Consider the following 16874-nt stretch of genomic DNA (forward strand, 5'->3'; position numbering starts at 1 on the left):
CACTCAGCAACTGGCATGCGCGTTCTGACTATTGCAGGGCTGCAGCCTGCCTTCATCCATAGCAGCTCGATGTAATCCATGACTTCAACCTCTAAAACATGACTTATTCGGTAACAGGCATGCGGACACAGGCCATTGCGGGGCTGCAGCCGGACTTCATCATTCCACGTCGTGGGAATAGCGTCCTGCTTAGCACCTCGATTTAAACCACGTCTGCACTCCTATTGTGGGCTCAGATGATTGCGGGGCTGCAGCCGGACTTCATCCTTCCAGCTTGGATGCACGTCGGGGGAATAGCGTCACAAGAACTGTCATGCTCATTGCCCCCTGGCATAACTCGGCAACTGACATGCGTGTTCTGACTATTGCGGGGCTGCAGCCTGCCTTCATCATTAGCACCTCGATGTAATCCACGACTGCAACGCCTAACATTTTCGGTAACAGGCCTTCGGGCACAGACCATTGCGGGACTGCAGCCGGACTTCATCATTCCAGCTTGGCAGCACGTCGGGGGAATAGCGTCACAGGGAATGGTCTGGCTTGGTTGGTCAAAATGGATGCTGTAGATGTCAGCGGCTCGATAGTCCCAAAGAAGGATCCTCTTGGAAAGGCAATCAGTAGTTAAAAGATGAGCCGCTGACATCTACAGCATCCTTTTTGACCAACCAAGAAGCCTTGAGAAAGTCACGGTGGTGACGAAACATGCGTTGGCTGTGATCGGTTTTTCTTCACAACAAATGACTGAACCATCATGCATTTCACTCAATAATATGTTGTATGAATGTATTGTATAATATCTATGTGCCAGTCCCTTGTCTTTTTCCTTCTTTGGTACTGCAAATAAATCTTAAAAGAATGATTTATGGACTAATTTTCATGGTTTCCTGAATTGGAGGGAATCTCGTCATCCTAGTGTTTGTTGGTGCAAAACAATGTATTGCATTTGAATTTATGTGAAAATGTAAGAGTGCCGGGGCTTTTCTCTTGTTATTTACGCTATACAAGTTACCTTTGTTTCTTGTATTATTGATAGCTTGGATAGTGGGGTATCTGACCCTGAGAGGCACCAAATGTACACTGTACTTTAAAGATAAATTAAACATACTAGCCCAGTTTTCTGTTAGGATTTGAAGTGCGGCTGTGTATCCACCACTATCTTGTTTTTTCTTTTCGTTTATTTGTATTTGTATTAGAAAATCACTGGAGTGCGAAGGCCTTTTTTTATCAGTACCCCTGCAAGAGTATCACTAGTTGAAAAGACAAAATCCCCTAAAAATGCAGAGAAAGGAATCGAAAACATAGCTCTGTATGTTAGAAGAATTAGCAGCACTTTGTCACGATACCGTTTGTAGTGGAACAGGCAGTGAAGGCTTCAAGAGGAATAATGGAGGACCTTTTTGTTATTAATTCTCCATCTCAACTCCATCAGGGACAAATGGGGATGCTGCAGCTCCCCTCAAACACCCCCCCACCTCTACTTCCAGCGCCAGTGTGTGCCCCGCCTCCTTGAGAAGTTCCATAGACCTACAATAAGGCTGTACCAACACACTGGCATTCAATGAATTCATCTGCCACCCTTCTAAGATTGCCATCAAAGGGAAAGTGGCATCAATAGTATAGGTGATGTACCAACAATTCCTTGGTGACAAATGGTGCAGCACCTGCCACGGACTCAGCTAAGTCATTCAACATGTTGCTTTATTTTGGACTGGCCTGAGCTGAAAATGTACAAATTATTGTCCTTAGTGCCTTACAACTGAGTAAATGCAAACACCAACCCGCCTTTTAATTTACATAACCCATCCTCATTGGCTTAGTGACTCTCACCACCATGACCTAATCATTTTCTACCAAAGCTAATGGTCAATCTGTGCCAGATAATTACCCCTTATCAGCTTTTGGCTGGTCGCTGTAATGGGCTAGGAGTAAATGCTCACCCCTTTTTCCACTGAAAGAGCGCGGTAAGTCAATCCACCACCTATGGGTTTTGATTGAATTTAATTTTCCCAATATTTATTATAAAACCTCATTAATGGCACATTTTAGAGCAGGTTTTGAAAGTAATTGGTAAAATTCATAGGTTTTACTGACAATTCTGAGAGGGCACATATGAAATGTTGCAAAATAGAACGAGTCTGCCTACTCACTTTAGCCGTCCCCAGGGTAGCTTGGTTGGGGATCTTGTTAAAAAAAAGTATGAAAAAATGGTTTCAAATTCTGATATTCACAGCAAATTTTCTTAAAGGCACTGTTTAAAAAGCCAAGTTGGAAAGGCATCTTAAATAATATAGGTGTGCAGTCTGACTGTTCTGTCTTTTTACAGGACCGAAGAAGCATCTCGCTTCACGTCTGTTGTCCGCTTGATCTCACTATCTTATCCTGCTCCTTTCTTGGATCTTAACAGAAGATATTTTATGAAGAAATATCTCCATGCAGGGGCAAGAATAGAAATGTTTTAAGTTGCATAGATATCACAGTCACAGGCCTTAGATAGACAGAGCTGTCTCTTAGGTTAGGTCGTTTTTAGAAGCTCTGACAGCAGATGTATCGTTCATGCTGCAGAGATAATACTGGTTCGTACAACAAATATTTTAGTTCCCACCAATCTTACTGGCTCATGCCTCAGACAGCTTAGTTGTTTATATATGAGATAAAGTACCCACTGCCATACATTATAAGGATATTGCAAGTCACCAAGGAATTTTAAGACCGTATTGAGAACGAAGGCCAAAAGTGACTTGCAATAGCCTTATAATGTACTGCCAGGATACTTTATTTTTTATAATACATGGTATCTCTAACACCCTTCCCACAAACTGCTTAAATGTTTGGTTTCTTGCTCTTTCATATGAAAAAATAATATATTTTCATGCTTGGAAAATAAAAGCAGAATCTGGAGTGAGAAATTAAACACCCAAAGAGACAGTAATTAGTTCCACAAAAAAAAGATATTAGTATCAGTGTAATGTAAGTCAAATTTAGGAAACGCTGTTGCTCAGAAGGTGTAGAAACCTGCAGAGATATTCTGTGTTTCCTGTAATAACCTATAGTGTGAAAAAAAACATGCTGTCATAAATATCTCCTTCCTGTGGACGACTGTTCATTTTAGAAAGACAGATGAGAAAAAGAAGGTTTCAGCTATGTTGATGCTCTGTGACATGCCTTTCATCTTGACTGCTGGGTCAGGCTGGAGACATCACAACATCATAAATCAAGTTTAATAAGTTACTACAATTCAGCAGCTATGCCATTTCATTATTATGGGTGGCTAGACGTCACAACTCGACTCTAGCGAAGAAAGGACTTCTATTCAGGGATTGCAGGATCCCATGTATTATATACTTACAATGATGAGATATAGTGGTAGGCGATGTACATGGGGAGATGTTGTTGTAGGTTGGCATTGGCAACCTCAACATAGTGTCATACACTAAAATGACGCAGTAACATTAGTAATATGTTCCCGAAATTAGCATGAGATTTCAGTCATATAGCAGCTTGATATGTTTTGGAAATTAAATAGTATCGTCTCATTGTATTAGTGTGTCAATTTCAGTACATGAACTCACTTAATCCCCAAATACACACTTTTTATTAATATTATATTGTATTGTGTCCCCAAACATCATTTGTCATTTTATGAATTTACATTTTTTGTCCCCAAGTGTCAATTTCTCCTTTATAGTAAATAAACTGCTTTTGTCCACAAACAGCAGCTTGCCAGTATTCACAAGCTAATGATTGGGGGCAGATTGGTTTATCTACGATAATTAAGTACCTGATATTGGTTGGACAAAGGTGGATCTTCAAATAATGATACCCACAGTTAAGGACCAGATGGTTTTGCTTCCCTAGTTCCAAAACAGCATCATAACTAGTGGAGTATAATAGTGGAGTATTAAAGGCAATTATGGAGTGAGGTACACATTCAGTACACTGTTAAGATAACTTATTGATGTGTATGGAATGGCTTGCTTCAGAGAAATGCCATTTGAGAATGCTATTCAGTGTAAGCCAGACAGTTTTATGTTAACTGAGTTACAGTGCTGCCTACAAACATAGGTAGTGGCAAAATCAATAAGTCAGGGCTTAATGTGGTTACACATGAGGGAAAGCACAATAAAACCAGACAGAGAAATGAAAAGGGAGACTGTATGAAGGCTTTCTTTCTATTTAAAAAAAAAAAAAGGTCAGATGGCAAACTACATGATAGTACTTCCTTAGTTTCTATAACATAAAAAGAAAGAAAAGACTATAATAAAGGTCTTGTTACCACCCTATGTTATCTTGGCAAACAAAGAAAAACAGGACCATATTGAAGGCAAGTGAGCCTTCAGTATAGCCTTCCTTTCCATCATAGAAAATAGAAAAAAGGAAATCATATAACTTATCCTGGTGGTTCTAATGAGGAGTCACACCGAGACTACATATTTAGAGTAATTCCTCATTCATTTCAACGGAAACACTCGAGTGGAGCCGGAAGCATACACCCAAACATCCAATGGCATTAGATGGGAGGTGAGTAATCCACTGGGCTGAGCCAAAATGTGATTGACGAAGTGTCAAGCCAGGACACCATTAGACTGGAGATGAAGAAGTGAAAAAAAAACAAGGTACCAGTCTTTCTTCATCGGTGCATCCAGGATCTGGAAACACTGCCTGATCTAATTTCGGAAAGAGCTAAAGGCATGCTTCTTTAGAAAACAGTAGGTCATGATGCAGTAACGGTTGACTTTTGCTCTTAGAAACCAGCTACCCCTCCAGTCACTCACTGACTGTTTTCTTGCCTTGGATTCTGTACAGTGCTCTGGTGCCTTTTGGCTACATTTGTGCTATATGGGTACCGGATACCTATGTACATAAAATGGCTAAAGAGGCTCGTCAAAGTGAGCCAGTACTTGACCTGGACAGAGCCAGATTTTAGCGTTTACCAAATTAGCCTTTAGTAAGAAGTATGTAGAACTCAATAATCCTGGTTCTGTGTCCAAATACTTTAACATTAAAGTCATGCAAAGAATTTCATATGGACTTTGTAATTGGACTAATCAATTGCCAGAGATTACAGCTGAAGGACAGTGGTGGTTGGCCCAGCACTTGAACACTCTCGCTCTGCTTGACTTATTAAAGTTACTCTGTTTTCTGAAACATCATTAATGGACAATTATTTCCTGTGCTAGTTTACAAAGTTAGAGTGTAATCCGAGTTGATGACTTTGGGGGACAGGTTGAGACCTATACTTTAGAATTAGGAATGGGTTATGTCTAAAAAGTCCAAATTGTGTTGTGTTTAGGACATGAAGCCTTAGAGGTTAAAACACGAGTCGGGCAGGAAGTCAGACCAATCACACATTGCTTGCCTATGATCTTTGTCTGTTTTGGTGGATGTGAGATGAGGTTTGGGCGCCTGTGGCACCTAAATGAGATAGTGCAGCTTGTATCTATGCACATTGTTCTGGAGATATGGATGTTTCAGTGCTTGACAGAAGAGGAACATTCTCACTATTAGAAAAAGGGAAGGTCAAACAATCTATAGTGACATCTATGTCGCATATACTAGTTGTGTGTGCTTACAAACAGTCACGCAAGTTATTCAATTCATAGCCCAGACGCACCTAGACTTGCATTTGTTTAGGGACGCGAGCCAGTGGGTTAGGCTTGATGGTTCCTTTTGGAGCAGATTCACGTCTGATTTGCACACTGGAATAGAAGATTGGAGCCAAAAATGAGGTTTGCCGAGAGTAATTTAATGTGGTTGTGATAGATTCAAGCATGTTTGTCCATCACTTTTGTGCCGTGTTATGCAGTCGCCCTAGGTAGCACAAGTATGTCCAGATGTGGATCTGGGTTAGTTGTGCCATAGGGTCTCAAGCTGCGGAGGAGACTATTTAGGGGGAATCTCATCTGGGTTTTCTTGTTTCTTATTAGGTACTTTTGTGAGGTGACGTGATGTTCTTTATACGTTTTCCCCCTTTGGGTGAATAATATTGCTAGTTCCAGGAACTGTTTAAAAAGCAGATGTTACTATTATCCAGCCTGCCAGTGCTCTGTGCACTCAGCAGGATAAAAAGGCTGAGATGTGCCTTCATGGATTCAAACTAGTGATCACAACAGATGTAAGTAGTGAGCACTCAACTAGCTGAGTCATCTGGCCAGCAAGGCTGGTCCTACTCTTTAATGGCTTTAGTGGCAACCAAAAAACAATGCAGTGGGCTTCATGCCTCCAGATAAACTACCATTTGTAAAATTGCTTGAAACTCCCCCAACCATCCCTAATGAGCAAAATAAGTATTCACCCCTTTACAGGCAGATCTCGTCCCTAATCATGTTGCCAATCATTGGTCTGTTCCTATCACCTTCCTTGCTCATTTCCTGTTAGAGTCCCCTAGAGCAATCATCATTTCACTCCCTTAAACCTCATAGGTCCGATTCCGCTTGTGAAATGGGTACTAGGGCTAGTTCATTACTAGTTAATTGGAGCAAACACAAACGTCGCATATAGTGTTCCTGACACCTACACTCCGCCTTAAAGGCTGCCAGCCTTGAATTACTTCCAGACCTACCTGTGCGGATTCCCCTGGGGGCTGGGCGATGGTTCCTCGTTAAAGGATGGTGTCCTCATTCTTCTAGGATCCACAGATGCCGAAGAGATTGGCATAGGTACTAAACCCCAGTCATGTCTATCACCACCTCAGGGACAGGCTCACTTTAAACAAACATTCCATTTCAAACACATGAGGAAGAACAGTTTTAGCAACTTCAGTCAACACTGCTCCCTGGCATGCAGTTTAAAGGAAGCTACCGCAAAGAATTCCTGTTTCTCTTCCTCAAATCTGACATTCCTACTAGTCATGTTTTGTTATGATGATTATTTATATAGGACTTTAAAACACCTTAAGGTCACCTCAGAGCTCTGGGGAGGATAGGACAGATGAAAAAGCATATATGATGGAATCGATGAGAGAGCCGACGACAAAGAAGCCCCATGGCTGTTGTGGTCGTCCAACAAATGCTGGTATCTCATCGGACAGGAGTGATTGTACTCTGTGGGTAGCTGGCCTTGGATGTCTGGTTTGAGGGAGAAGAATGGAAAGGGGGTGCACTCAAAGTGTGACAGAATTAGAAATCAAGGTGCAGTGTTCAAGACACCAGGGCAGGCCCCGGACCCAGAGAACACCCCTGATAGTCAGGAGACGGCCTCCTTATGGGTCTCGACAATGTTGACAACAGTGGTGGCTAGTGATCTTTGAAAGATTTGGGAATAAATATTCAGTGCGAGTGAGCCTAACTTCCTTTAGAGGGGTTTGCAACGGTTCCCCCACATACCCTCTTCCAGAGAAAATTCAGAAAAAGGACTACTTTGATTACAAAAACAAGCATTTACAATGCAATGGTCTCGGCATTGGTAAAGTTAGAGCTATTGGCATTGCTCATGACATTTCTTTTGTTTATGTTTTTGTTTTTAAAACATTTAAAGAAACGGCATTGTTATTTACAATGTCAATAGCTTAATCACTCTCAAATGCGAGACCTATTGCATTTGCACCCACACACAGATTAAGCTATTGACATTGTAAATAACAATGCCGTTTCTTTACATGTTTTAAAAACATAAACAAAAATAATGTCATGAGCAATTCCAATAGCTCTAACTTTAACAACGCCGAGACCGTTGCAATGTAAAGGGTCAGCTTGCTCCCCTCATGCCGAGGTCTGAGTTGTAAGCTGTGTGGGTTACAGGTAGTTGGTCGTCAGTAAGGAGTTCAGCCTTCCACATCTGAGGCAAACCCCCCCACTAAAGCAGTGAGGGAGGGAGGGAAAATAAAAAAAAACTTGGATGGGATATAAGAGTCCTGGAACGCTGGCCATAAAAATAAGAGGTTGGGATATTTACTTAGTGACATTATTGCCAGGGTGGCAAGTGAATAACATATCGAAGATCAGAAGGCCAGAGCGATAACACTCACCTCCTGAGAGCAGTTGAAGGGAGGAGACTCCAGGATCTTGACGTCCGCAGTGCCCGGGCAGAACATCCCCAGGAGGACGCATATCCAGGGCACGAGGGAGGCCCCCAACAAGGCCATTGGGACGCACAGTCTACATTCCATATCCAAGAGTCCTAACTCAAGCAAAAGTTCCAATCCGAGTTTGACCGAACCTGAAAGCAGTGGGAAGAGTAGCGAAACAAACAAAAAGTGAAAGCAACTGCCAAAAAAATAAAAGAAAAATCTCACTGCACATACATGCCGCTTGCGGTTATTCTAAGTAGCCAATCCAAGATGAAAGTATAGTTTTCAAAAAAGTAAATCCAGGGTTTGTAAGTAAGAACGCTTCCTGGGAACAAAGCCCCGCGCCGGAGGGCTCGACATTACCGAAGCCCGTCGCTCAGGTGTTTCTGGGTATTTCCCGGCCTCTCAACCTCTCAGCTGCTTCCTGCTGTACACTGCAGACTGGAACTCGTACGCAAAACAGGAGGACGAGGGCCACCAATTACAGTCCTCTGCTGCTCTGAAAGATAAAACTGCCATTTTTTTTCTCACGGCAGAGGCGGCTACAGGAAATGGAGGCGGGCGTATTTAATGCAATAACTGAATTTTGACAGCTGATCTCGAGGCGGAACTTGGTAAAAAAATTCGTCCCTAATCAAATGGAAGACGCCGTCTCTTTAAAGTTGTTAAAGGTAGAACTATATAGTTTTCAAAATATTTGAAAGCATGTTATTATCAGAAGGCACACGTCATCTGTCACAGGAAGCACTTCGTTCCGTGTATTTGTATAACTTGACCGATATTTTTTCTAAACTGTTTATGTTTCAGTAACGGTGGGTCATTTTTGAACGGTTACGTTCTCAAGCGCCGTGAGAATTACCCGCTGCCTTTCTCCGAGGCAGAGCAGAAATGCCTCGGAGAAAGGCAGCGTCCTTTTCGGATTCGGGGGCGTGTTTTGCTGTTGTCTCCTCCTTGAGACTTCTTGCACAAAACACCCCCCCCGATCCGAAAAGGACGGGGCCTAATCTGAATGACTGACCTCTTCTCCAATGGCTGGCCAGCATTCAAGAGGCCAGCCAATGGAGAACAGGGGAGAAGAGGGGCGGGTTCAAGCCCCTCTTCTCCAAGTCATTAAATCTCGGAGCGAGACTGCGCAAGCGCAGCCTTCGCAGCCGAGACCTAAAAAGGCACCTTTTGTCACAATTATCTAAATATTTGTTGGTGTGAATGAGCCTTCAAAACTCCTGAGACGGGCCAGGCACGCTTTTCCAACCAAGACAGTTCTGGCATATTCCGTGAGTGCCCTTCCAGAACCTATGGCTTTACAGCAAATTCATGTGAAAATTGTGCTGTAAATTGCACTCTAAGGCCCATTTTTTTCCAATGTATAGGGTGGGAAAGAGAGTCCCCATGCAAGAATTTTGTTTCAGTAACTAGCTAAGACAATTTCAGGAGGGTATTTACATCTCACCACTTTCAAAGTTCACCACCAGCCACTGATTATCCCTTTAGTAAGTGCTGCAAATAGCAGATGTTAGCATTAGCCAGTCTGATTCTACTTAATTTGCCTACATCAGAAGCATGGAGGGCTTATTGGGCATTGTCAGAGCCGAGGTTAGCAGCAGGCTTACTGTAATACTGGCAGTATGAATACTCAGATCTGTATTTCGTTTTTTATTTTAGTCTGTGACCAGCAGATTATGGGTGTTTTCTACTTCCACGCACCCCTCTGGAACTTCTGAGCAGTTGTCTGAGCGAGAACTGGAATCAGTGGAACCTCTTACATGTATGTCCCAGAAGACATGTGAATGTCTGGTTCCACTGGTCCCACATTGTGCAGCATCTAGCCCCCATGATACTCTCGTGGAAGCGAATGTTTCCTTCCTATCAGTAGTCCCATGTCCAGACCGACCACACAAATACAAAACTGCAACTCCCAGAATGCTATGTGCTGTTAGTGAAAAGCCAAGGCTGGATTAAGTGTGACTAACGATATGAGGCCACTTGGCAACCCGAGGGCTTATTTAGAGATGTGGTGGGCGGCCCACTGTCACGCAAGCTTCTCTAAAGGCAGAGTAAGTTTGCCGAGCGGCTGCCAAATTGTATATGGATGCTCGACAAACTTTTTTATTTTTTATTTTTGAAAAATAAACCCCCAAAACAGTTTTTGAAAAATGAAATACTAAAGCTCCTGACACACTGGACTATGTGTTTCTTTTTTTTCTGAGGGAGACCGCCAAACTGGTGGTCCAGAAGAGGAAAAAAAGTACGTGTCTGTGGCCTAAGTAGAGCGGACAGCCCGAGGGACTTGCACAGACGGCTCGTGTCAGTGGGACCGACAATGTAAGGTTTCCATGGGTGGCAAGGGTACCGCCGGTGGGGAGGTAAGGGTGCGCTTAACTCTCAACAGAGCAGGCGACCCCAGGGCCGGCTTTAGCGCTGTTGGTGCCGGTGCGACAATCATGTTTGGTGTGCCCACACCCTATGACCGCCTCCTCGGATTCTCTGTCTAGCACCGGGCAAAAGTGCCCCTCATCTCTTCAATTATAAGTTATTGCTAAACACAGCATCCCCCCCAGGTCAGCGCCCCCTACACAGGTCAGCGCCCACTGCGGCTGCACCAGTCGCACTGCCCTAAAGCAAGCCGTGAGCGGCCCATCAGTGAGGCGGACAGGGCACTCCACCACATGTGTTGCCCCTAATGCTATAGAGTTAATGATCTGCTGTAGAGACTTTCACTAAAAGTTATTCTGTGGAAGCCGCACCCGCTTGCTTGGCACAGCGCATCTCCGTGCACAGCTCTTAGTTTAGGAGATGGCAGTTTAGTCGGCGAGTTTTGTTATTATCTAGGAAAAAATACATTTCTAATGTGGACAATGCACTACACTTATGAATTTGCATATTCTAGTAATGATTAAATATTGAAGAATAGTGTCAGTTCTACAGGTCGCGTCACTTACAGGTGACGTTGTGAGCCACCTCTCAGAGATGATAAACAAGCACAGACGCTTGTGGCTCTTGTCAGGTTGATGTAGCTGGCGCTCTGTAAGCCTCAGTCGGCTGTGTTTCTGTAAATCCTTGCTATGTGTACTGCCTGCAGTCGCGCTGCACGCCTCCTATGTCCCGATGACTCGTTGAAGTGCAGATGTGAATTCTCAGTGCTTTAATTTTCTTTTGCAGAGTGTCTGGAGGCGAACTCTTCGACTTCCTGGCACAGAAGGAGTCTTTGAGCGAGGAGGAGGCCACGAGGTTCATCAAACAGATTCTAGACGGCGTCAATTACCTCCACGCCAAGAAGATCGCTCACTTTGATCTGAAGGTAAGCCCCGCCGAGAGAGCTGGCCACGGACGCCATCTTTGGCTGTAAATGGATACCCGAACCATGAACGCGCTCTTTATTCTCTCACGTGCCCTCGACCTTCTGTGGTGAGTGACGTGTGATCTCTGATGTGGCGCGTACTCAACACTGGGCTCAGGTGTAACCTTGGGCAGCGGCCGCCGAAAACAAACTCCATCTATCTTTCTGACAGGAATATTGTTCCAGTCCCCAGGAAAGGAATTCAGCGAATGTGGTGCTTTTCAATAAATGTGCTTTGTAAACACCATTCCCCACCAGTGGGGTGACTGACCCAGCGGCCTTGGAGACGGCGCGTATGTCAATCACTTACTCGCCCTCCTAGGGTGGACTCACTGATGTAACAACACTTGAGGGGGCCCCTCCACGCTCCGTGCCCAGGCAGGACTTCTCAGGCAGGGCCGGACTGGGAACCCAAAGCAGCCCTGGCAAATTTAGTCAGACTGCCCCCACCCAGGGCGTAGGAAGCGCGCTATGAACAAATGACCGAAATGGTGCAGTCCACAACACATTGTTCATGATATATTTAATTGTTAGCTTTTAAAGCATATTGGAACATTGGAATGTTGGAAGCTCCATTGAAGACAATGGAGTGCTCCGGGCTTATAATGGCCGGTAGAAGCCTGGAGCATCAACTTTCCAAAGTTTGCCTTTATTCACAGCTGTTGCTGCGAAGGTCTCACGGAGCCCAAGTGGATTTCAAATCCCTCGGCTCCGTGAGGTTTTTGTTTTACTATTTAGAACATTCTGCTCTCTAGAGGCGGAATGTTCTGGTAGCCTTTATTCCCTCTGTATCAAGGTATACCGGCCTTTAAAGACCCGCTCCCTTGTTAAAGACCCTCACTTTCAGTTCGGGCCTTTCACACTGGAGCTGCCCTTTAATAACCTGTATAGCCTGCTACGGTGGCCTATAAGGCTATAGTAAATGATGACCTAACAGTGCACAATAGATTCATCTTACAAAGCAGCTCATCTTACAAAGCAACACGCTGTACTCTCAAGCCTAAGCGGCCCTCAAACAATGAGGCATGCTGGAATCCGAACTCCATCAAACAAAGGTTCCTTTTGAATCCAGATTTCATCGACTCCCTACCAGACTTCCAACCCTAAAACATTCTGAAAAACTAACCGGTAGTAGCTATCATCCAGTTTTGTTTGCTTATTGATTCTTCCCAGTAGATACTATTTTAAATAATTAGAATCTGGATGTGTCTGTTACGATCTCTGGATAGTCAGTCATTATCTGTGGCTATGTCGCGTGAATGACCATAAAGAAAGGTATGATGCACTGAGGTGGTTTGTGACTGAATGAGTGAAGGTACCGGGGAGTAGGGCACTGGACTGGTGCGTACGCAGGAGAGCTGGGAATTAGACAGGCTGATGGAGGGAAACGGGCATGAAGTGGAGAGACCGAGGAAGAAAAGATAATGTGTGTGAGGGAGTTGGTATGTGAATGAATAGGTACGGTTGAGCTCTTCCTCTTAGATCTTTGATTACAGAGCTATTCTTAATTTCTGAGACAGAAGAGCTATCCGTCAGATTACACCGCACCTACCAACCCATGAGGAATCAGGGACATCTCCTGGGCTATATCGTTCTATGTTAGGTAGGCCGGCCTAGCCATTACGCTACAGAGCTCTCCCTGGGTTCTAAAACAGCAATTTACCCCCCGGTTATGCAGCTGGTGAGATCTGAGCTACCCTTCAGTTAAATGGAGCAAACATAAAACGCTTGTTAGCCCCCATTTGAAGGCACTAGTAGAGAGTGAGACAGCACAAATATCCCTCAGTTTCCACGGCATGATTGTTTCTCCAGTTACACCAACCTCAGTTGTGTATGCATGCACAACCCTTACTCAACCACATGGAAGCACCTCGGGTCTTGTGAGGTGTGTGAAGCACTATACTGATAACCAGTGGGGATGCAGAATAATCCATTGTGATACAGATCTGTGTCAGTAACATCAGTGCTACACTGCTCATAGTAACTCCTGAGGGGCTGGGTGGGTGACAAAGCTCTTGGATTACACAGTTCTGGAAAATTCTCTGCACACCACTGCTACTCCTCACCTTACAAAACTTTCAGTAAAGACGGGGACGGCAGAGCTCTCACCGCTACACCAAACATGGCCCTAGAGATGTCCAGTTCTCCTGTGTCAAGTGCAAGACTTTCACACACACTGACTCTGTGCTTCTCCATTTTATTATGTCTGTTTCATTTCCAATTGCAAAAGCAGAACTGCAGGTACCATAACACCAAGCAGCCCAAGTTAAAAAGAAAAAAAGCGTCTCACAGAGAACCGTCTAAAAAAAAACATGAAGCAGGACAAGTTAAGTCCTCTTCCAACCACACGTATCACATCCCCTTGGCGAGCTGCAAAACAGGAAGGAAACTATGCTCCTAGATACTGCAGTGTGGAGTCCCCGTCACCCCCATACAAATATTGTACAAGAGAGAGTGAGCTGCCGCATTGGTTGTAGTTGGACAGAGAAAAATGCAAGGGGGTTAAATCATTGAACCTTAAAGCAATCAGGTTAATCAGCACCCCTCCCCCCCACTGCACGAGTGCACATACATCACACTAAGTTGCCTGCCACCTAGAGGTGGGCGAGCCAAGAAATTATCAGCAAGAGCCGAGCCAATAGTCTGGCATGGCCCTTAGGGTTAGTGCACGAGCCAAGCCCTGAAAATGTTTGCTATACAAATCATACAACATACATCACATAAAATAAGATGAAGTCTCTTCAAATTTTAAAAGAGTTAATTTCTTCAGCATGTTGACACTTTGACATTTACATGGCACATTATAGCACTGCACTGAGAAGTTGTAGGAAGCTGGGTTTCTGTTGCAGTAACCCCCCCCCCACACTTTTTCCCAGGCTACTGATGCACTTTGACTTATTGTGCCCTGGGTCCCTGCCAATCAGGTTCCCAGGCCCTGTGTTTTTCCCCCAAAACTGTACCCAAACCCAATTGGCATCTCTGGCCACAGGTCGGCCCATGGTAAATGATACCATAGGTACCCAGGGTACTGTCACCTGGGAAAGCCTCTATGGGCTGCAGCACTTATTCTGCCACCCTTAGAGGCCCTGTACCTTTACACTCACACACTGGCCGCCCTGGCATAGATCAGTGACCCTCTAGCTGGGTGCGCTATACCAGTGGTGAGGGTACAGGTGCATGAGCCCTGTACCGCTACAGTGTCTAAGTTCATTCTTAGACATTATAAGTGCAGTGCTGCCATTAAGAGTATATGGTGCTGGGAGTTTGTCATTACGAACTCCACAGCTCCATAATGGCTACACTGAAAACTGAGAAGTTTGGAATCAAACTTCTCAGCACATTAAACCCACACTGACGCCAGTGTGAGATTTAATGAAAAATGCACTCAGGGGGCATCTCAGAGATGCCCCCTGAAAAACCACCAGCCTCTGGTGGGTTCCCTGACTGGTACACACCAGCCTGCCACCACAAGACATGTTTCTGAACCCCTGGGGTGGGAGCCTTCGCACCCTGAGCCCAGAAACAAAGCTTTTCACCTCCCCCAGGCCAGGAAGAGCCATCTGTGGCAGGGGAGCTTCAAAGGCCTTGCAGCCTTTGTAATGCGACCTCAGCCTCTCTTGCTATCAGGAGCAGCCCCCCCCCCCCCCTCTTCCTGTCTACCCTCCTTTTCGGCAGGAAGACAGGCAGGAAAACTTAGAGCAGCCCAGAAGGTGTTCCCACCTCTGCCAACTCCACCCCTCAGGTGGGGGAGGCAAGGTGAAGCCCACTCACCAGTGAACACCTGATTTGTTCATCAACAACCCCTGGCTCCGGCTGGAACCGCGAATCTGCACCACTCTGCACCCACTGTCCACGGCCCGGGCTCGAGTGGGCAAACACCACGAGGAGGTCTCCCCAGCGATCCTGACCTGAGATCCGGTTATTCCTGACCTGCCTCAAGCCTCCAGCCGACGCCTGCAGCCTCAAACCGGAGGGTCCCCCCAACTGCGACCAGGAGCTGGTAAGAAGATCCGACCCTAAAAGGCACCCCTGCACCCGATGCCCCACGGCCTTGGGTGGCACAACCAACAGTGCCTAACTAACCTCCAACACCCCAACTTACCTCTCGAAGTGGTACTTGCACCCAGAAGACCTTCATCCCCGTGCTTGCAGTGCCTTTGCAAACCGGAGGTTCCCCATTGCAAATAACAGGGCACCTGACGTTGAAACAGCACCCTGCACCCGGCCGCCCTAGTGCCGCTGAGGGTGCACCGTTGGTGCTACTTTGTTTTCCCATTTGCCTTGAGCTAAAGTCCCGGAGCTTTGCTCCCACAACCAAGTGGCCTTGCTCGTCAGCAGCCACCAACCGGAGCCCCCCTATCCCCATTGGATAACATTGGACCTCAGCACTCTGCACCCGGCCACCCTATTGCAGCTGAGGGTGTAACACGAGTGCATCCCTGACCCTGGGGGACCCCTGAGTCTACCCCCAGAACCTCAACTCCCTCTACAGAATACTTACCCTAAAACCGATAACACTAATTTCCTCCATAAGATAACATTGACTGTTTTCTTGAAAACGTTTCTGTGTGGAGTTTGAAAACCTAAAGAAATTCTTTAAAATTGTACAAACTAACAAATACGATTTTACTTACCTGTTTACAGGTAATGTCCAAGTGTAGTATCCAGGTATACTACACTGTGTAAGAAAAGTAATCCCAGAAGAACTTACCTGTAATTTTACTAAAAAGCCCATTGAAAGTATATGTACTGTATTTACAAAGCATTGCCTTTCTCAGTAACAATACTGTAAGTCAAAACAAAGTGCATATACCATTACAATACAAACTGTATTACAACTGTAAATGTACTGAAAAGTATTTATCACTTACCTGTGCCAGGCTTGCTTGGTCTAGGGACTAAAATAAATAAAAGAATATTTTTATGCAAAAACAATTGGTCTGAAGTTCAGTCTTTGAGTGTGTGAAATCATTTGCTGATTGAGTGTGTACAACAAACGCTTAACACTACCCTCTGATACAGCCTTACTGCTCGACCACAGTACCACAAATTGAGAGTAAGGTGCTATTTAACTTTGCCTCTGCCTACCTTTGGGGTTCCACTGGACTCTGTGCACACTGTACCGCACTTAGGTATAGTATTATAGAGCTAGCTTCCTACAGAAGTACTAACTAAAACTGGTAGTTTTTAAACATGAACCATTAAGACAACACAGTTATCGTGTAAACCCTGTACGTGGCCCAGCTCATTATAGACCAACAATATTGTGTATTTAATCATGCGTAATAGGTATTTGTACAACTGGTATTCTGAGCTCACATATTTTAAAGTGCTTTCATATGTGTTAATAAAGAAAAAGAGTATTGGTGAAATCAAATATTTGCCTAAGATCAATCATTTTCAGTTGGGAAGCAGAGATATATCCAGGTTTTCTTATTTTACGTTGCTTGAATCAGTCACCAAATGGGTATCTAAGTGCCTTTCCTCTTTAATGTTGACGCTTTGTTTTTATCTCTGTGCATTTTTATAGAA

General features: G+C 44.7%; 1 protein-coding gene across 1 annotated transcript in view; it reads left to right on the top strand.

Annotated features, from left to right (window-relative positions):
* DAPK2 (death associated protein kinase 2) overlaps nucleotides 1-16874 on the top strand; it is a 409280-nt gene that overhangs the window by 256312 nt on the left and 136094 nt on the right. The window contains exon 4 of the mRNA XM_085643726.1: nucleotides 11165-11303. Coding sequence (XP_085499852.1) covers nucleotides 11165-11303 — 139 coding nt within the window. The remainder of the gene's footprint in view (nucleotides 1-11164; nucleotides 11304-16874) is intronic.

This window comes from Triturus cristatus, chromosome 3_1, assembly GCF_964204655.1.
Source record: "Triturus cristatus chromosome 3_1, aTriCri1.1, whole genome shotgun sequence".
NCBI lineage: Eukaryota > Metazoa > Chordata > Amphibia > Caudata > Salamandridae > Triturus > Triturus cristatus.